The sequence below is a fragment of the Uloborus diversus genome, chromosome 9 (assembly GCF_026930045.1).
Source record: "Uloborus diversus isolate 005 chromosome 9, Udiv.v.3.1, whole genome shotgun sequence".
Classification (NCBI taxonomy): domain Eukaryota; kingdom Metazoa; phylum Arthropoda; class Arachnida; order Araneae; family Uloboridae; genus Uloborus; species Uloborus diversus.
The window spans coordinates 123,138,566-123,161,319 of record NC_072739.1 but is presented as its reverse complement, the minus strand read 5'-3'; the positions used below and the strand labels follow the sequence as shown (position 1 = coordinate 123,161,319).

At 31.1% G+C, this 22,754-nt stretch overlaps 1 protein-coding gene across 3 annotated transcripts in view; it reads left to right on the top strand.

Annotated features, from left to right (window-relative positions):
* The window catches only part of LOC129230681 (protein FAM13A-like), an 85,043-nt gene that overhangs the window by 26,179 nt on the left and 36,110 nt on the right, over positions 1-22,754 (top strand). The window contains exons 2-4 of one of the 3 annotated variants that reach the window (XM_054865096.1): positions 14,554-14,931; positions 16,543-16,635; positions 20,743-20,932. In XM_054865096.1, coding sequence (XP_054721071.1) covers positions 16,585-16,635; positions 20,743-20,932 — 241 coding nt within the window. In that variant the 5' untranslated portion in view covers positions 14,554-14,931; positions 16,543-16,584. The remainder of the gene's footprint in view (positions 1-14,553; positions 14,932-16,542; positions 16,636-20,742; positions 20,933-22,754) is intronic. The other 2 variants (XM_054865099.1, XM_054865098.1) reach the window with 2 other exon arrangements.

The window sequence follows — 22,754 nt, the reverse complement described above, 5'->3', positions numbered from 1 at the left end:
TTTTTTCTAAAGTGCAACTCTATATTTATTTGTGAAAAATATTTGTTAATAAATAATCTTTTCGTACGTTATAAAAAATACCTGAAGGCTTTATGAAATTAGCAGAGTGTTCTCGATGCAGCTCTCCAGTTTTACCAATCAAGCAAATATCTGTTACATAAAGCAAACGAGAACTTTTGAAGAAAAAAAATCCGAACAAAATGCAAATACATAATTAGGAATAATATTCGTAATGTTAGTAAATAATATTTTTTACGTTATGAAACAACATTTCTCCAAAAATATATGTTCCTATTTAACATTGAACAGAGTCGATGACTCTTATTGTCCTTCCACTCTTGGCTTAATTTTTGTTTCAGAACAAGAATGTTTTTCTCTTTTGACTCGAGTTCTAATTTTATGGTAGGTTTTTGGCAACGTTTCTCTTTTTGCCTCCAATTAAACCAATGTTTTTCACGGACTTAGTTTTTATGAGTCTGTTGAATAGCCCAAGAAAAAAAAATGATTTGTAGCTGAAATTGAATTTCAGTGGAGAGGAAGATAATTGATTTTCATGTGAACAAGAAGGGGGAAATATCAAAATCAACTATTAATGAAGTGTATGACGTCGCATGTGATTTGTATTTCCTATTTCTACAAATTATATCCAAAGTAATTTTTAATGATTTAATAAATGGACTCCGCCAATTAGTGGATTATTGATGAAATCATGATTTATTCTATTGACTGATTCATTGTCTTTTTCCTGTAGTAGCATCTGCACTTAGTTTAAGTCGAAATTGAGTTCTCACTGTCTTCTATCAAAAGGGATTTTTTTCTTTTCGTGGTTCATTCTGTCTTTAGATTCATTGTGTCTTTTTATGTAGTATCTTCTCTATATAATGTTCAATTAAAGTTAGTCATTTCTAATATTCCATAAAAATGATCTTTCGTTTTTCATAATTTATTCTCACGATTGATTCATTGCGTCTTTCAAGTGTTTTCACGTGTATTTAATTTAAAATTAAACTTAGTGATATCTATTCTCTGTATAAAAAGGGAATGATATTTCGTTTTTTCATTGTTGCATAGTTACATACATTGTAACCTCTCAACAGGTTTTAGGGCTCATTTCCGCGGATAATTTTAAGTAAACCAGTTATTTAATAGACTTTATTTGTGATAGTGCAAGTCATAAGTATTGCAAAGAAGCGACTATGCTACGTAATTAATAACGGAATAAAAACAGGACACAAATAAATATTAAGAGAAAGTAATCGAGAGCCTTAGAGCTAGAATATGCGAAATAATGATAATTGTCGCAGTTAATGCTAAATAAAAATTATATTTAAGATTGTATTGCTATTTAATAAAGTTCTGTAAATTTCTGCTTTTATTGTTATTTAGTTTCTTTCTTTCTTTTTTCTTTCTTTTTTTTTTTTTTAGATAAAGAACGAAAACACGGAATTTTTTTCAAAAAACATTCATGCCTGTAAAAAATACTTTGCATTTTTGCTCAATATAGGGGAATGTGGGGCAAAGTGAAATAGCGAGGCAAAGTAAAATAGCGGCGCAAAGTGAAATGGTGAAATATTTACTATGCTTTTAGTGCCATAAAACCGGTCTATAATATTAAAAATATCTAGTAATATTTTAACTATGTAGTAACTCAAGTAGTCTATTCCTGTCAAGAAAAATTACTTCTGAAAACCATAGAATATGATAATACAAGCAATTTTCAAAAATTGATACTCATATTGTAATATTTTGTTACAAGTTGAAAATTATTTTCAGTATTAAAAAATGATAAAGTTCTTATAATTAAAATTTGAAATATTAATTGAGATCTTCTAAATTCGGTGCAATACCTATTTGATGAACATTAAGCTTCTTTGTATTTTAAATATTTTGTACAATTAGACAAGTACATGCGGGGCAAAGTGGATGAGGCTAAGTGAAATAGTAAATGTCGTTTAATTATTCCATCATTTAAAAAAATCTCTTACGTATTCTTTATTAATTACTTTATTAACATACCTTAACTTATTCATTCACTCTTTTACTTACTCATTTTTTCCCCTCATACATTAATCTATTTATTTAATAATTCGTTTATTTTTCAGTATATTTTCATTTATTCATTTAAACTTTTCTTTACTGATTCATTTGATCAAAAGTATTTTTTATAGTCGAATAAAAAATATTTCATTACAAAATATTTCATTTTTCACTTTGCCGCATTAAAAAAAAGTGAAAAATTTCCACTTTTTTTTTAAAGTGAACATTTACTTCCAAAAATAAAAAAAATACTATTTCAATGCAAGTTTTATTATAAAATACAAAGTTTTTTCTTTGTGTACAGCAATTTTCAAAACAAAATTTCCAATTTGTTCATTTTGAAAAAGCTCAGCCTTCTTAACTATTTCACTTCGCCCCACATTCCCCTACTTGTATTATTTTCTGTTTAAGAAATAATAGTTGTTAATATAGAAAACAAATCGCAGATGCATAAAGATTGCAGCAATGCTTTAAAACTACGGAAGCTAACTTAAATTCTTACAAGAAACAATAGTGGTGCCCAAACTCTTTCTTTTCGAGGGCAATACCGCATGCTAAGATGAATCTCGCGGGCCGGAGCAAACACAAAATTTAAAAAAATTTAAAAAGTCTTAGATTACGTGTGCAAATTTGGAAAAGGAAAGAAACTTACAAACCGAGAATTGTTGTTATCATTACTTGATGCTTAGTTTATTGATACAAATTTCAAATATATTTTTACAAAACCCAATTAATGGCTATTTGACAAGTTAAAATTAGCGTTTGCTTTGGAAGGTTCCCAAATATTTTTTTTCGATCCGTAACAGTTAACATTGCAACGAGTCACATCCATTAGCTTCGTGGGCCTGTGTGGTCCGCGGGTCGTAGGTTGGCGCCACTGCTTCACAAGAATGCGTGGTTTTTTTTATAGTATAATCATTTCAGCTTTTTATTATTTGAATGATACATTAAGCGTCATTATAGTTTTTTACAATGATGTGTCTAAATTTCCGAAATAGTCAGACAAAATTGGCCGAATAAGGACATTTTTTCGAAGGTCACAGGGACCTCACGTTACCTCTTATCGCGGCTCCCCTCTATACAAGTACCTTTCGTTCTTCTGAAAATCAACCGAATAATATAAAAAGAAAGCCACGATGCTTGTTAAAAATAATGTGCAACTAATGCACGTAACAGTTTTCACAATCTCTCTTTTGTTCCTATTAATAACACCCTCTTCGCCTCTTCATATCGGTTTTTAAAAAAACGTTCGAAAAGCACTGACGTGTTAATTATTCAAGGCGGCGGGGATGTACAGAATGCGGTTGAGTGATTCGAACTGTCTCCCATTTTGTAGGTCAGGCACGTGGATACTTTATTCCTGTACAATGACCTACAGAGATAGCTTTTCGGAATTCCAACCCGTTTATTTCCTTTCATCCGCCCTCTCGCGAGCCATCGATCGCTGAGAGTCATTCGTTCTCGCCTAGAGAGTTGAATATCGTCTGCGTTTTTCACTTAGCAGAAGATACCTGCAAGGCCGCAACCACTTTCCGATAAAAGTTAGTCAAAAGGCATATTTTCTGGAGACCAAAGCGTAATTTAAGGGATTTTGGTTGGGGCGATTCCACACTTCCTGGTCTTGTTCAAAAAAGTAAATAAATTATTCTCTTGTGTGCGTACCGACAAGCGCCGAGGGCTAGGACGCCAAGACAAAAAAAAAAAAAAAATCAGGATCCTGCATTCATTTTTTGAATTTTGACGTCTTGAATTCAAATTATGTTTTTCGCAATCACGAATTGTGATAGGACCGTTGGGTTTCTAATTTCTATAAATGGAATGGAATGGAAATGGCAAAGGAATTTGCACTCGGCATATTATGACTGGTAATTTTTTTTTAAATAGTTAATACGAGGCATATCCATAAAAAAGAAATAGGGGTTAGGATGCGGTAGTAAAGATAAATATTTTATGGCCGATATTCACCTGTACACTTATCGTAAAGATTATTTAAAGCGTATAACGTTATGTATTTTTATTTCTCATCAACCTTAAATGATGGGAATAAATAATCTGGAATTTTATATTTAGATGAAGTTTTGCTGTTTAAGTTCATGTACGCAGGTGTTTTTTTTCCTGAAAATACGCAATTTTACACAAAAGAAAAACTTTTTTTAATGTGAAGTCTGCGTGAGTTAAGCTTTGAAGAAAATAAGAATAAAATCGAACCGCAGATGATTTGTAACTATGTCAAAGAAAATTTCGTTTTCTAAATAAATATTAAAAACAACCAGTGTCATGGTCATCTGAAAAAACAGAGCAACATCGACTTTGGTCAAGTGCAGAAAAAAGTAATTCGAGATTGCTTCAAAAAAATAAATAAATAAAATAAAATAAAAATAAAACATCTTGGTGGCAAGTTTTTCTTGGACAAAAATCTTTCAGAAGCTATGATACTTCGAATTTTCGTTATAAACTCTGAAATAATTTGTCCTGCCTCGAAATATTTTTAATTAAAATTTTTTCTGGCTACAAACATTTTGCAATTTTTGCGTATACAAAGATACATACAAATTCTTTCAACAGTCAACTACAACTTACTTAAATAAAAAGTCATCAACAAGGCTTTGTGTTAAAATAGGATTAAAAAGAAAGAAGAAAAAGTGGTTATTTATGCAGGGATGGCCACCTGGGGGGTCATGGCGCAGACTGCGTCATTGAAATTTTTATGGGGGGGTGAGGGGTAATTTTCTCATTTTAAGGGGGATCTTTGCTTTTTTTTGGGGGGGGGGAGTCTTTGCGATATTTAGCGGGGTGTGCCCTTAATATTAGAGGTGGTGGGCAACCCTGATTTATGCTTTTATTTTGAGTCTGTTAGAAGACTGCTTTTTTGATCTCACTTTGTCCTAAACCTCACATCTCGATTTCTGGCGGGCAGATTTCTGTTTTCTTTGTGATTAGTAGCAACAGTCACATGATCTTTTTTTTAAATTTCGTTGAATAACTAATACAAAACAAAAAAAAGTCACACAACCTAGATTTTCTTTGTTAATCGTCGGAAGTTTAGCTGTATTTTTTAATATAAAAAATTTGAAATTCTGTCAGGATTTAAAAGGTGTTAGAAAAATTAACCGTCCAAACTTTGACACCAGAAATATGTGAAACCTACAACATTATCATATAGCAAAAGTAAACTTTCGTTATGTCCTTTTCTCATCTCTGTTTTGAAGGTAAGTGAAAACTTACAAGCGTATACTTACAAAATACTCAATACTGCCTATTTCTATTTTGAAATTTTTACCCTGAAAATGATTGAATATAAATAAAATCGCAAGAATGATTACGACATTAAATGGAATATTAATAAAACCATCCGATTCTACATCATTCTATAAATGCTGCGAAACTTATTTCGACAGAGTAGAAGTGGAAAAGAACAAGTTCTTAAAAATTGATGCAAGTAGTATTAGAATTTTTCGTTTGATCTTCGATTAGTCACAGCCGAAGAAACCGGATTCGGAAAGTTTTTCTTATTTAATGATTTCACTGAAACCTTGACTTGAATGTCTAACTCTCCGTGAATAAATTAATTTATATTTCTTTTTTATATTCAACTTCGAGTTAATTGTATCCGATAATTTCTACTTCACAGTGAAAAATATGTTTTGGGATATTTTTATACTTGCCAATGAAAAAAAAAATGATTTTTTTTTTGTCATGAATAGTATTATCTTAGCTAATTAATTACTTCAACTTCTTTAGTCTTAGGATCAAAAAAAAAAAAAAAAACACAAATTTAAATAAAAACTTAACATTGTGAAAAAAAATATATATAGTAGGATGATACTTTGAAATTCCTCAGTAATTCGCAACTCCAATAAACTATAGGGGGCGCTGCACCACTGTCTAATGGCGGATGAAAAAGATAAAACAAACAAATGCCGTATCTTGTAACATGCTTTGACGATAAGTGAATGACAGTAATTTTTTATTGTGTTTGTGGGAAGCTTCCTTTTCTATTCTTCTGAGATTACATTACACCACAAACTGCCTGAAGCCTGTAATTTACCCCAAGAAAACACGTGGAATGGAATGTTTTACCTTTTTCTTTAGTATTATTAATCACCGCAACGTAGCGTATTCCAGCTCTGGAGTTGCGGATGAAATTTACTGTATTGAAGATCAATACATACATTTTAATTGGTTTACATCTTTGTTAGCTTCATACCTTATTGATCCTTCTCCTCCAGGGGCCCCCCGATGGGAGGTCGCTGTGACCTAAAAGAATTTCTTATTCGGAAAATTCTGACTGACGATTTGGAAAGTTTGAAGAAAACATAACACTTTTGCAACACAGTAAATCCTCATTAATCTGAACCCTATTAAACAGGACTTTGCACAATTGTGTGTTTTTGTAGGCCAGTATTTTGTACTTCCACAAAATCAAGTAAATGGGGAAAGCCCCCCCCCCCTCAACCTGATCAAACATTTAATGATGATGATGCGGCACGGTGCGAGGGAAGCTACCGTAGAGTCCGCGACGCTTCCAATGGCGTCAATAGCAAAAAGCTAGATTATTGCTTGAAATTTTACGTACGCAGTAGTTTACGTACCTCAGGTCAATTTATAGTTTTTTTTTACTCATCCGTACTTTCATTAATTCAGGCACTCTGGATCCCATATTAGTCCGAATTTATGAGGTTCTACTGTTTTGCTTTTTTTTCTTCTTAAATCTTTTTTATGTACCTTAGGGTTCCGGCACCAGCAGTGTTGTCAGATTGGGGAAAATTTCCCCATTTTGGGGAAATCTGGTGCTCTCTGGGGAAATTTTGGGGAAATGAGTTTTGAGGGGAATTCTTTGCGGAAAATTTTTTTTCCTGGGGAAAACCTGGGGAAAGAAAAAACCTCGGGGAAAAAAGAATTTTTTTCGTGTTTAGATTCACGACAAGAAGTAGTAGTTACATTGTTTGTATCAAATAGCGTTGGTTTAGCTTTGCTCAACTTTATGGAATTCGCATTTCGCATTATGTGGAATATTATGCTACGGAATTCGCATTAATGTTCTGCGTGAGTAACTAGTTGATACGTGAAACAGGTGCAAATAAGTGTGATGAAGAATGTTCTTGGATAAATATATACAAAAATCATAGTTTAAATGTACATACAGAAGCAGAGTAGTAAATGCAAGTAGAAAAATAAACATTTGGCTATTTCTTATCTTTCAGTCAGGCGCTTGTACTTATGAATAGCGACACCCGCGCGGCTTTGCCCGCAGTAGAAAATAAAAAGGTGTTTTGGTTCCTCTGTATATTTACAAATAATGCATGATGAATTTCTCGCCAATTGGCTTGCCTACGTTACGGTTCCACGTTATGATAGCTTGGTAATTTACTCGTCCATCGTATGATAATTTTGCTCGGGAAAATGTTCTTAAAATTGGAATAGAAAAAGAACAAAATCGAATTTTCGAAAAATCACTTCGAGGTGCACACCCCTATGGTACAAACTAATTTTGTGCCAAATTTCATGAAAATCGGCGGAATGGTCTAGGCACTATGCGCGTCACAGAGATCCTGACAGACAGAGAGATATTCAGACAGAAATACTTTCAGCTTTATTATTAGTAAAGATAAAGATAAAGAAAGATAAAGATAAAGAAAACAAAAAAAAAGAGCGAAAATGTGAAAAAAAAAGTTGGGGAATTTTATAAAAAAATTTGGCTATTTAGGGAAAAAAAATTTTTTAAGAGACAAAAATATTAAAGGAAGCCGATTCATTTTAAGAAAATATTAGTGGAAAAATAATTTTGAATTTGGGGAATTTTGATAGAAAACATCGCTTTTTGGGGAAAAGTTGGAAGGAAATTGGGGAAATCTGGATTTGACCATCTGGCAACACTGGGCACCAGAAACAGACATGCTTAAGACATCGCTCTTAGGTTAACTCAATTTTTGAGCCTTTTAATGATTATAGACTTTTTAAACTATTTTTCTCTCATGCAACTACATCTCATCTAACGTTTGGATGTATCTGGACCCTGTGATTTAATTGATTCTATTTTTGTTTATTCAATTTCGAAAAAAAGTCCAACCCTCAGTAGCAGACACCGAGAAATGTGATGATTACCCAGTAACAGATGGGATGAGGGAAGGATGAGTAATGTACAGAATTCCCCTTTTCTCTTCAAAATGTGCAAATGTTCTTTATTTTTAGAACCAAATCCTTATTAAAATCAAATGAACATGAAACACCAGCTGACCTCGTGGTGTCGTGGTGGTTATTCATAAACTTTCATCACTGCCTTGTAAATACCAACTGGCTCATAAAATTCACTCTGATAACGCTATATGGTTGCACTGTTTTCATGGACCACAGTAACATCAGTTTTACCAACCTAAAATTCTTATTTTTTAAATCCAAACCTATGTCTGTAACTGAACCCTTGTCTGTCACTGCTGCCGTTACCCTATTTCTCTTTTTATTACATAAAGGAATGTATTTTATTTTATTTTATTTTTCATTAACTTATTTATTTTAACATTCGATCAAATTCGTAGTTTCATTCCGTTCATTGGAAACCCCTCCCCCCAACTTTAGGTTCTCCTCCCCCTCCCGCAAATGTTATTTACGGGCATATTGTTAAAATTTACAAACGATTGAAAAGACGCTGCTTTGCGCTAAAAATGTATGAAACCTTTTTGACTGTTGTATCATTTCATATTCTAGTTGTGCATATTTCTAACAGCATATAGGAATTTTATTTATTTATTTATTTATTTTCATTTATGTATTATGGCAATTGTCGGCAGCCGTTTTATGAGAGTGGGCCACACTGATTTTAAAAACTGGAGAAAATATGGGCCGAATGCGGTTTAACAAATGATTAATCACCCTTCAAATACACAAACAGCATCCTCTTTGCTAATTATGTACTTATTATTATTTATAATTTAGGTTTTGAAAAGTAACTAGAATAAAAATTAAGAGAGCTGTTTAAGTAACAAAATTGCAATTAGCTGTAAGTACTTACGTGAAAAATAATAGTTTATTAACTTAACTCCTGAGACTGAAACTAGACGCATTTTCTAAATTAAAGGGAATACTTTTAGATTTTGCATTTATTTTTATTGAAAAATTTGCGCCCTTTTCGTCAGCTGGTCGAACAGACTTACAATATGGACCGTTCCGTATATGGCCCGCGGGCAGGAGAGGGCCAAAGGCAAATATTATTATAGACATTTCCAAGTTCAAGTTTAAAAATATTAACCCTTATTCACAGTGAGTAGTGTTAAGTTTATTTTGAGAGGGGTTAGGGCCCCTTCCTGACCTAGAGGGGTCAGCCCCCCCCCCTAAAATACGCCCTTGCCTGCCTGGTTGCTGTATTACGGAAGGACTTTTAAATTGTTCCAATTTATTAGTGTTCTTCTCGTATGATATTTAGCGTACGTAAAAAATTCTAAAAAAGCATGGTCTACTATCGAGAAATTCGAAAGGGTTAAAGATTTTTGAAAATGATGATGATGATGGCTTTTTTTAACTGCAATCCATCATTGTAAAAACTTGAATCTGTCAGAAAGTTTTTTTTTCTTTCTTTATTGAGCAACCAAGATTACTTAATAATTTTACTTTGTTGTGACTTGGCGTCAGTTTTGTTCGCTTTGAAATTAGTAAATAGCGAGTTAAGTTATTCGTTTTACTGTATGCGAAGCATCGCTCAAAAGCTCTCTAGATACAGTAGTTGAGGTAACTTTGAATGATATTCCTTTACGTTATGTCTACCTTAAGAATTTCTTGCAACAAATACATGAAAGCGAATTATTTAAAAATGTGTTTTTATTTTCATTTTGTCTGCTTTATAATTTTTAAACACTATAATTTTGAAATCGTATCTTTTAATTTAACATTACAATTGCGCACATTACAATCACTGCATCAAAAAATTATTTTTTTCTTACTTTTTATTCTTTTATGATTGCTTAACTTTTTAAAATTCTGCCTTTTGTATGAATTTGTTTGAATAAAAAATGCGAAAAGAGCATAAAATTCGCAAAGAGCGTTTTAAATAATTTAAAACATTGTTTCAAAAACTGGTTGCAATCTCTGATTGCGAAAGCTAGAAATAAATACAATTTTTCGTATTGCTTTTAATGTTTTAGCCTTAAATAATCTGGAATCTATTTTGAATCACTGAATTACATAAGTTAGTCAAAAAATAACCGAACGTCCTCCTCTGGCGACAAAACAGCCATGAACTGGCGAAAATTTCCTTCAATTCGTATGGTAACCCTATCGTGATCCTCTGATTCTCCTCTGCGAATAGCGAATGTTAAATCGCTCTGCACATTCGGCCATTTTTGTCTGAGGCTCACACTGGCTTTTAATGAATTCTACGTCATAGGGCTGATCTCGAAATTTAATTTCACTGGAAGAATATCAACTTAGAGTTGTAAGTATTCATTTTCTTTGTTTTTCATCTTTCCAAAAAATAACTCTACGGAATTTGACCGGAACTTGTGAACTGGGATTTATTTTTTTAAAGAGCATCTGTCTCCTGGCTGATTATTACAAATGATTTACTTTTTATACGACTTGGCTGAGCACGATGAAAGTAAAAGGGTAGCTTTTGATTGATTTTATATGAATTTTTTTGCCACATATAGTTTCAATGCTGTTTTAATTTCGAAAATGTAGTACAAATTTAAGATTGTGTTGCAAATAGAAATTTCTGGAATGGAAACTAAATCAAAAAAGAAATTTCTTATGAAAACATGTGAATTTTTATTAACGTAGATTCTTTCTTCATTTAATTTCATATTCGTCATATATGCAATGAGGATACATGCTTATAACTAGTCATTTTTGTGAATGAAAAGTTTAACCGGATATTGTGTTTACTTATGTACAGGGCGCTTGTGTAAATCGATATTTTGGAATACTAGCTCGACATGAGACTTTCACACCCCCGCTAGTCCTGGGTGTTTATTTTGAAATGCGATATTGATTTTTCTCTATATGTTGCTCCCTTGTGTTCATTCCCGATCTGTGCGAAAGGTCAAAAAAAAAAAAAAATGCATGTGTCATTGATTATTGCTTTCCATAAACTATTATACTTATTAGCCATTAATCGATAACGTCTGCGCTATGGTACTAAGGTATGGTTATAAATATTTCCGAAAAACAATGAACATATGCATTTCATATTATATAGATTTTATCTCTGTGCCTTTTGTGTTTTCGTACTTCTACTTAGAAAATTTCCTAATTTGAAAGTAAAACTCAATTTCATTCTGAGCAGTTTTTTGTCGAACTATATCTAATTGAGACCGCATCTTGTGCAGAAAAAAAATTCTTTTGAATGACATAAAACAAACGTTAAGGGAGAATGAAATAAAATGTTCAGCGGAAGGGAATCTCATCCCCTTAATTGCCAATTTATGTGAAATTTTTGCTAAAAAAATAATTACAAAAAACTAAAATAGAAATGAATAAATTCTCCGAAATGCAAACCCCCGGGACCCAAAACATTTTTGTACCAAATTTCAAAGCTGTAAGTGCTACAGGGTCTTCTGAATGAGGAACAGGCACCATTTCACAACTTCTTTGACTTTTTTTTTTAAATGTATGGAGGTGAATTCAGTTTCACATAAATCTTATGTTATTAATTAAAACCTAGGTGTAATAAATGTTCTAAATCCCAGGCTGGCAATTTTTACAATATTTTAGAGCTATTGATAGCATGTCAGTTATCTCCGTCTTCTGTCAGTTATTTGAAATTATGTATTTTATACTGTGTTATGTTTTGAACTCATAAATTAAATTTGTTGTAATTTACTAACAATAGGTTTTTGGTAGTACAATTGTATAGCTCGCAAATACCATTTTCCTAAATCCTGCATAATGAATTTTTTTTCATATTGAAAAGGTTTTGTTATTTACATTTTTTATGTACAAGTATTCATAAACACACAAATTATTTCCATTCTTATAATTTCAATCTACAAATATTCAAGTTTCTACACCCTAACTGTAATTTTTGCGAATGGAAAAATAAATTATTCTATAGTAAGGAATGTGTTACAGAACAACCTAGAAAATAGGAATTTATTATTCTGTATAGAGGTGATAAAATTTATAGGTAATTTTTGATTTTTAGAAAATTTAAGAAAACTGTCCTCACTGCTTGTCTTTATTAATGAATGAAATGTTAACTTAAGACACCATATGAGGAGAATTTTCTCTAAAATAGTTACATCTTCATTTATTGAGAAGTGAGGCACTAGTGACAGTGAGCCTAAATCATGTATCTGGTCAATTTTAATATTTTTTAATTTCTTTTGGAATTCTTGCAAAATTGAATTCTTCAATTATTAAAAACAATAGAAAGACTTTTAAAATGTATATCTTGTAAATGATAAATTGTACCTTATGCAATAAAATTAGAATAGCTACTCTAAGGAAAAGAATCCGCAAAAATATTTCCTTATATTCTGGTCAAGAAAAAGCCTTTTTTTTTATTATTATGGAGAAAAAAATGTTGAATTAATGTACAAAAATGGCTTTTAAAAGAAATTAAGCTGTTTTAAACAATTATTTCTTTGAAAACATTTTTATGGATTGCCGTTGTCACTTTTCAGATTTTGTAAAGGGTCTGCTTTTGCGTTTACAAGTTATGAGTAGGGGGCGTCAAGGATCACAATGATCTGCTTTTCTACTTTTCATTTTTTATCTTATTAAAACATTAAATGAACAGTTTGATTTTTTATGGGGTTTCTTTAGATATTTCATCATCCCAGATTTTTTTTTTTAAATGTTCAGTTAACTTTTTACATTATTTTTTAAACAAAACTTTATAATGTGGACCATTGTGCCCACATTATGAAAACAACTTCTGTTATAATTTTAGTAATAAATATTACCCAATATTGTTATTACCTTATCTTTTATGATTAAAATTAAAAAACAAAAGTTTAAAGATCAATATAACCTAACACATTAAACCAAAATATTAAATGAACCAACTTCTAATTTTGCCCTATTTATGCCAGAACCCTCTACTATTTTTCAAGATTCAGCACTGCTTTGATATTTCACTGTTGCTGTTGTAATTTTTTTCTATAGAAAACAAAATAAGAAAACTAGAAATAATTATGAAGTAAAAGAATTTTAGGAAATAAATTCAATTTATTGCTCCATTCTTCATGAAAACCATTAAAAAAAAACAAAGTTATAGACTCATGAAAGTTATTAAGCACTGCCAAAACTGCAATAAAATTTGTGCTGTAATTATAATTGTACCGTGTGATTTCATTAATACTATTTATAGAACTATAGGTGCTATTTGTTGGTCCATGAATTTAAATAAAAATATGAATAATATTAAAATAATCGAGACAGGGCCAACATGCCCACTGCCCTTGATATAAAATTTCTTTTTACCTTATCTTGTTTTTGAGTATAAATTTGTTTTCTATTGAACTTAACAGTTTGCATTGGTGATAGTACAATCCCTCAAATTATTGCTCATGAAAAATCATTTTCCCAATTAAATTCCTTAACAGTGATTGATTTACAGTACTGCTTTTATATTCTGTTAAATATTGCTAAGTGTTTTGTGTACAGTACAAATATTTGGCCAGCTAGTAGCTTTTAGGCCCTGGGTAATTATTGTGAAGTTTTGTATTGTTGAAAACTTTTTGCACCATCACCATTGACAACATTCTTGCTTTACTTCTGCCATAGCTGTTCAAAAAATTCAATCCTTTAAAAATCTAGCACTTATAAATTAACTTGAGTTATTATGCATATCTCCATTTAAATCTCTTACGTGTTCAATAGCAATTCATATATTTTATCTATATGAGGGAATTTCCATTTTAATAAAGAATCTATTGTTGTACGAAATAGCCTACAAAGACTCCAACGATCAGGGGCCGGCAAGTAATTTTAGTTGAAGTTAGGATACTTTTCAAAATTTTTATTGGTCCAGAAAGAACCCTCTTATTCTAACAAATCCGAAATTACTTCCAAAATACTAGAAAATGGATAATAAGTGGTGCATAAAGATATTGTTGCCTAAAAGTATTTTTTAAGAATTTATTTGTGTAAGTTATTTTTTCAAAACATTTTTGGGTCCACCAATTGCCGATCGCTGTCTTAGATCCTTGTTTTGTTGCATGAATTTTATGAAGAACATAAACTCGACTTCTATGAAATGCAATTAAATTTTGAAGATTTCCACAAGCAATATTTATATGATATTTTTTGCCCAATAATGGGCATAACTAATGACATACTGAGCTAATATTATTTAAATATTGTTTCTGGAAATCTTCAAAATTTAACTGAGCTATATAGAAGAAGTGTCCATGTTCTTCATAAAATTCACGTAATAAAACAAGGATTTAACATATTTGAAGTCTCTGTAGGCTTGTTTTGGGAAAAATTAAAATGTCTTACTGTGGATTGCCCATCTATTAAAATGTTTTGTATATTGTACGTCTTTTTTGTATGGTAATGGATTTTTTTTTTATTTTGCAGGTTTTCCTTTGCTTGGCTGAGAGGAAGGGGGAGGTGTAGGAGGCAGCTTAAAAAATAAGTTGCCTGTTCCAGTTGTGGCCTTCAGCCACAGCTAAATTGAGAGTCGCCTCACAGTAGCGAATGCTATCTTTGCGGCTGGTGTCTTGCCGGTTTCTCAAACAGCCATAGAAAGTTCAAATATGTTTGTTGATCACGATCACTTTGTTGCCTCCACAGACTAAGATCTGACTTTACAACAGATCTTTCGTGCATTCCTAGACCTCCCAGCAGGTTCTGGTTCGTGCCAAGTGAAGAATCTGTGTTCATTCCTGCAAATTCTTTGTAGTGGTTACGTATTTTGTTGTACATTATTGCTTAACAATAGATTAGTAATTTGTGGTAGGTAATGTACTTAATTATTGCATGTACCATTTCTTTGTGATGTTTTTCTTATTTTGTTTTTCTTATTTCACGTTTATTACTTTTTCATGCAGTATTTAAAATGCTCATTTTCTTGTTCACTAATTAAAGTTCTAAATGTTTTTTGCATTAAGTTTATACTGCTTTACTTTTATTGCATTCTTTTTATATTGCTGTTAATATATTTTAAAACTATTTGTTTCATTTTTTTGCTTTTGAAAAGCTTAAGTTACATTCATAAATTGTGTGAGAAAAATATTTTTAAGACCACTGAGAAAAGTATTACCATTTTAAATTATTTATTTCTAGGTAGATAAAGAAGATTTGGTAGGTTTTAAAACTTATAATTTTTTTATTTTATTACAGAAACTGCTGAAAGTTTAAAAATAGAAAAATTCTTAAGTTATAATTTTTGCTTGTTTTTATCTTGTCATTATTGTAGTTATTTGTGACTGTATTATTTCGTCTTTGTTTCTTAAAACTAGAGATGAAATGACTTAGGATTAATATTAGCTGACTGCATTGGGAACCAATTTACATCAGGCTATGGTTTGAGAAATGGACTTTGGCTTACTGTCGGGTGCAGTAAAGAGATTTACTTAAAATTTGAGAAATTCATTCAATTCTGAAATCACTCAAGTGATTCACTTGATATCTGAACATTTTATGTTAAATTAAGGAATTGTATCCATAACTATATAGAGAGACATATGCTTTTGTAGCGGGATGGTACTGTTATGAGTAACAAGTAATCCCTAGTCAAAGAAAACTTACTAAGTTCTATAAGTACAGCTCAGTCTGAAAAAATTTTAAACCTGTTTAGTGCATTTCATATATTAGAAATTTCATATGCATTTTTATTAGAGCTTAGCATAGCATGCAGTTGAAAATATAGATAAGTTTAGTCGACTAAAGAAACTGCTTAATTTTTGAGAATAACTTTCTGGCAAATTGACTGGTTAGTATGCTTTCTTACTTTATCCATTGATAACCAACAGAATTAGTGCAATTCAACTACTTTTGTTTTTATTCATACATGATTGAAACTTTTTTTGTTTTGCTACAAAATTTATTAGATGAAGTTTAAATGCTCTTAATAGAAACAGTTTTATGATTGTTAAAAAATTTCTATTAAATTGAATCAACATCAAAAAAAAAAACTGAATTTAATTATCTATTAAAAATATCAGTTCTATCACACATTTTAGGAATAGTAACTAATTCTTTCAATTTAAGTAAAAAGAAATGCAAAATATAGGTGATTGAATGAAAGTTATTTCCTTACCTAAGCACATAAACACTTCAAAATTTAAAAACATCATCGGTTATGTCTTTGTGTTCAACCCCATTCTAAAATATTGTTGTCATTCGTAATTAGGAAAATAGTTTTGTTTTTATAGCCAGAATTACAAAATTTACTTTTTACAACAGAATTCAAATTATTGTTGATTGTAAACATTTGAAGGGATAATAACACATTAGTACTAGTACAAATTGATAAGCAGTTATATTTTTATATGTGATTTGCATATTTTATCCACTTTTATATATTTTTTGTGAATGAAAATATTTCTTTTTTTCATTCATTAGATTTTACTTTTTTGTTACGAGTAACTACAGTGAAGTAGTAGCATGAGAGCACCTTTGTGTTCTGACACTGCAGATTTATGCCCTGAAGAGCAGGTGAGGGTTTTGTATAAATTTACCTAAAGGTTTCTTAATTGATGTTTTTGATTTTCAAGATAGCTTGGTGTTACTGCTTTTAAATTACTTTGCAAATTTTAACAAAATATTTATTTTAAATGGAAATTATGTGAAAATTGTGACCCTCCTGTCAGGGCTCAATTAAAATCTGAAGTTAGGAAAAGGTCGGTCTCATCCCTTCTCATTGATTAAAAAAAATACAGTGGACCCTTGTTTTATACGGGTTTATTTTAGGCGTTTTAAGATTTGACACCTTTATTTTGTTTTATGCAGATGAGTTTTGGTTTTACACAGATGCGGCAAAGCAAACAGATAAAATTTTCCCCTCTTTCAAAATCCAAACTCCTAAAAATTGCAGATTACACGTAATCAACTGCATTTTGGCATCATTCTAATAATCGAGCTTGGGCCACTGAAGACATTTTATGGGATTGGTTCCAGAGCTCTTTCCAGAAGTAATTTATGAAACTCACACAGTTCAGAACTCACTGGAAGAAGAGCTTTTAGAGTGACAAAGGAGGCCAAAACCAAGGAGGATACCGACGTCAGTGAGGCACAACCAAAACCGTTCACATTGAAAAATTTTAACCATTCCTAGACAATAGAAATGATGTTTCTGATTTGTTAGTGAAGGAAGAGATTCTATCATGGAAATGACACAAGTGATCATAGATGCATTACTGCTCTACAAATAATTACAGAGAAAAATTCTTGACGACTGCCAAAAGACTATCAAAACCAGCTCCTCTTTATAAACAGAACTCAAAATTAATTTTTTGTTTTTTTTATGCGTGTTGTGCATAAAAGTCGATGTAAGTACACATTAAACTTATTATACAATTAGTCATCAGAGCCATTCCATTTCAGATCTAGCAGGGCCTGTCACATGACCATCACAGAATTTTTTTTTTTTTTTTTTGAAAAAATTACAGTAGTTACAACTAAGGAACGTATGAAATATCCCAAAAGGACTTTGCAAGAAAAATTTTCTTCAGTTAAAGCCTACTAAAATTCTGCACAAAATCGGCCATTTTGGAAAAAATCCAGCAAAACACTCCATTTGAAATGGACATTATTTCAAAAGTATTTAACCTATTTAAAAAATTATTTTTCTGGAAATAAATGAGGACCCATTTATCCTCTAGAAATCGTTTTTGGAGATTTAGTTAATTTTTTTCCTTTATCAAAAAACCTATTTTTATAATGAAAAAAACTGCTTTTTTACCGATTTTATGATTTTTTTTTAACTAAACGGAGATGGCTGTTTAAAGCTCTTATGTGATAGTTTCATAGCATATTTTATTATAATCCTTAGATACATACAGCTATGAAAATAAAATTTGAAACTGTACCGGAACTTGAAAATTTACTTGGCATTTACCGTACTGAAGTTACTAATGTTACAGTCAGGGACGACTATTGAGAGTTGATAGAACTGTCTATCATAACTTTTAGGTAGAGATACAGGAAATATATTAAAAATACATAAAAATAATAGCCATTGCACTAAGTTTGAGCAATTTACTTCCTAAAGCTATTACTATTTAGTTCACAAAAAAGAAGATACGAAGGAAAATGAAGCATTGTCAAGTGTCTGCTTGTTTATAGTGACGATATACGTGACACCATGGCTTCAAAATGCATTTTGGCAGTCAAAGCACCCAACAAAGATTTGAGCTTTTTGAAATTTTTGAAAGCGTATGAATATGTGGACCCAATTATCTCGAAAGCTGCTCTACAAACATTCATCCAACATTTATGGTATTTGTCTGACGAAATAGCAGTCTTAGCTCTTTTTGATGATGAGGTAGAAGAAGAAATAATCAAAAATGGTGACAAATTTACGTAGATAAGACTTCTGGATCCATGAGAAAAAATACATTCTATCGAAGTAAGATCTTTGTGGTTCATTGTATGGTACATTTTGCAATTGATTTCATCTAGTAGTTTAATTGTTCATTTATATCGTGCATTTGTTACCGGTTATTTTTTTTTTGCAGAGAAAACAATCTATGATTTCATATCAGCCAAGTGCCAGTCATTGTTTACTAGACTTAAAATTGATTATAGATTTCTCAACGAGAGTCCCTCTTTATGGGAGAATAATATTTCATTCCTTGATGCGAAAAAGGACGGTCTCAATGCTTAGAGCATCAAATGTTGTAGCTGTAAGAGCAGTAAAAAAGATGCAGGTCTTTCATGACTTTCTAACAGCCTAGGAGGAACAAAAAAAAATGTTATGTTGTGTTCAAGAGCACCAGAGGATTTATCCTGACTGCAAAATGCAAACATTGAAACAAAAATATGTGCAGTGATGTTTCTTGTAATGTATTATTGTTGTAAATATCTGCTTTAAATAAATTGATGTCGCGTGTAGTAAGGAATTATACAGTTAGCAATTTTTTCACTGTAGTCGCTGTACCAGTATCGCTGTGTTTCAGGGCCAACTTAGACCTCAAGTCGGCACGGTATCCCATTATTTTATTGCAATAAATTTTTTTCCTCAGTTTTCTTCTGAGGTTCTCAGTTTGTTTCTGAGGTGAATTGGAAAAAATATGGAGGGTATGCGTATTAGATTCACAATTTTTTTTTTCGCCATTATATCTTGGTACACCCTACCCCTACGGTCTTCAGAACTTATTTTAATGCTTAAGTGGCCTGAATTCGGTCAAAAATACAAAAATTTGAGTGAAATAAACAAACTATGGGAGCTCAGCTCCCGTAACAATTAGGCCCCATTCCCTTCGAAGTTAGAACTTTCTTGCTTTCAGCACTTTTTCCTTTGTAAAAATGTAAAAACATTTCTTCTCCGGCCATTAATGAATAATTTATAAAAAATGTCAAACTTTAATAACTTGAATCTGCACTGAAATCGGTTTCATTGGAGAAAATATCTGAGCCCCCTCCCCCTTAAAATTATGCATATGGGTTCTGATCAGCTGTGAAAAATATATTTATAAGTCAGATGGTCACTAAAGACTCATATATAATTACGTGCAGAGTCATTTAAAAAGATGAATTGACTGGGTCATCAAAAGTAGTTTGTTGCATATATATTATTACAATTAAGTAAGATTTTAGTTGTTGCTGATAAAGTGTACCATTAAAGCAGCTATTAGGCTTTAATATAATCAGAATTTTAGTGAATGAAATTATTAGACATTTTTATTTTACATGCATGGGGCGATAAGGTCACTTCCAAAAATACATAAAACATTTTCTGGGAGAAAATACGGGATGGGGTTTTTTTTATATCCACTTGTTAAGCATTAAAAGGGGTTCAAATGAGCCAATTTTTAAATTTTTAAAAAATTGTTTTTTTGAGTAATCTCACTTCAAAAATTGTTAATTTTTGAACATTTTCAAAATTTTAAATTTTATTTCCATGGCTGTATGCATTTAAGGATTATAGTAAAATATGCTATGAAACTATAATATAAGAACTTTACACTGCCATCTCCGTTTAGTTTAAAAAAAAAAAAAAAACTCATGGGGGGGGGGGGGGGAGTCATAAAATCATTCAAAAGGCAGTTTTTTTGCCATAAAAATTTCTTTTTTTTTTTTTAATCAAAAAACGTGACTAAATCTTCAAAAACAATGTCTAGAGAATATATGGGTCCTTATTTATTTTTAGAAGGAAAGAATTATTCAAATAGGTTAAATACTTTTGAAATAGTGTCCATTTCAAATGGAGTGTTTTGCTGTTTTTTCCAAAATGGTCGATTTTGTGCAGAATTTTAGTAGGCTGTAACTGAAGGAAAAAAATTTTTCTTTCAAAATCGTTTTGGGATATTTCATATGTCCTTTAGTTGTAACTACTGTAATTTTTTCAAAAAAATCGGTGATGGTCATATGACACTTTTCATACCTGCCTAAAAATCTAAAATATAAATTATTAACAATCAAGAGAATAGCATGAAATGCAAAATTATCTTTAAAAGTTTTAAACATCTTAATTAACTATAAATAATTCTATAAAGCTTTGATTTTGTTGTATATGAACAAAGTTAACATTAAGTTTTAAATATTTTAGCCCATGCTTATTGTTATTCATATCAAACTAAAGGTTTTTATTATCATTTTAAGGGCTGCCTTGGACCTAACGGTGAACGAAGTGCTGAGATACAAACTATTGAGAGATCATTGGAACGAAACAACATTACTAAGACAACAGTATTTGGAGTTTGTCTGAAAAATCTGATGGGCACAACGCCACATGTTGCTCCGCAAGTTCCTTTTATATTGTCCCGTCTGTGCTGCTATATAGAGAAGCATGGTAAGTTGTCGCTAATTGCACTGCATAATTTTCTTTTACTTGCACTTGTAAATTAATACCTCATTTATGATTATTTTCTTTAAGCTTCTGGGCATTTAATCTACTTAAGACATTTCAATAATTTGACTTGTGTTCATTAACCATCTATTCTATCTGAATTGGAACTTTCAACTGATTATGCAAACATCTTATTCAACAGCTATATCTTTTAGTTTGATTACGAAGAGTTAAACATATGCATTTAAAAAAATAGAGGAAAGCTAAAATTTTAAATATTCATTGCAAACTGTTGTAAAAATGTTGCTTTAAGAAAAAAAACCTTATATATTTTTTAGGAATTACCCCAGTTTTCTGGTTTATGTACCACAAAATATTCCTTTTGAAGAATTGTGGCACAAACTTAAGAAATAACATTTTATGAAAGAAGATAAACTGCATAAATTTATTAAAGAAAACATAACAATCACCAATTTTCACCCTCTCCGTTTGTTTTTATGCAGTTAGTCTTTTACTGTTGTTTTTAATTAGCAGTTACTACACTATGCCTACTACTATGATAAATCATACCCGAGCGTGTCGATACTTGCTTCTTTAGTGTTCCATTGAAATTGTTGGACTAAAGTCTTTAAATAATAATAGTAATGATATATTTACATGGATTGTTTAGGGAGATCTTTCCAAAATTTTTCCTCACATTAAGTCTAGCCATGTTATATTTTATGAATGTTTATTAAAATCACAACATGATCAGTTACAAGCCTGAGCAGTAGTCTGCAGTTAAACCATAGGAGATACTCTTTATAGATTACACACAAGCATCAAGTTGCAGTTAAAGCTGATATGCAAATCACATAAAACACCTTCCTTTTTCAGAATTTAAACATTAAAACTATATACACAAACCAGCTCAAGTATTTACAGTTCAAACTATTTTACCAGTGCAACATTCCTGGATGATCTGGTGATTAGATCTGGTGATCTAACAGTTCTTTCGTATTTTGTTACATAATGTGTTGAGTTCATTCTAGAGCAATTGTTGTTTGAATTTTAAGCACCCAAATCAATATTTGAATCATCTGTTACATTTTCAGCATTTATAGAGCCATCCATATTGCAATCAAATCTAAAACTGAGCTCATTATAGGAAAATCTTAAATGGCACCTATTTCGCCTTACTACACGATTAGAAGTTTTATCATAACTTATTTGTTGCTTAAATGAAAGAGTTTCTCTCGCAACTTTCGGTTGTGTTGGTGAGCTTTTTGCACTGATGAAGAGGCTCCATTGTAGCCTTGAAATAACTATATGTTGTATTTTCTTCAAAATTTGTTTTATTTACGTTGGTTTTTCACTTTAATCTTATTTGTTGCTTAATAATTTTATCCCGAACATCAAATTGTAATTCAGGTTTTAACACCTCTCTATTTATTGGCAGTTTAGTATGATTTCTTTTACTCATTAGGGCTTGGGATGGGGAAAAATCTAAACCTTTAATAGATGTATTTCTGTATTCCATGTGCATGATGTATTCCTGATAAGACTTGTAACATTTTTTAGGTATAATTTTAGCAATCTTAACTCCACTTTCTGCTTGGCCATTAGATTTAGGATGCCTTGGACTGCTATTGATTATTTCAAAATCCCAATCTATTGCAAATTTTTTAAATTCCCTAGAACCAAAAGGCATATTATCCGCAACAACGAATCTAGGAATGCCATGAGTACTAAATATAGCTTTCAAGCTATTAATTACTTCAGTCGCTTGCTTATTAGCAATTGAAACAATTTCTAACCATTTTGTTAGATAATCCATAAGCATTAA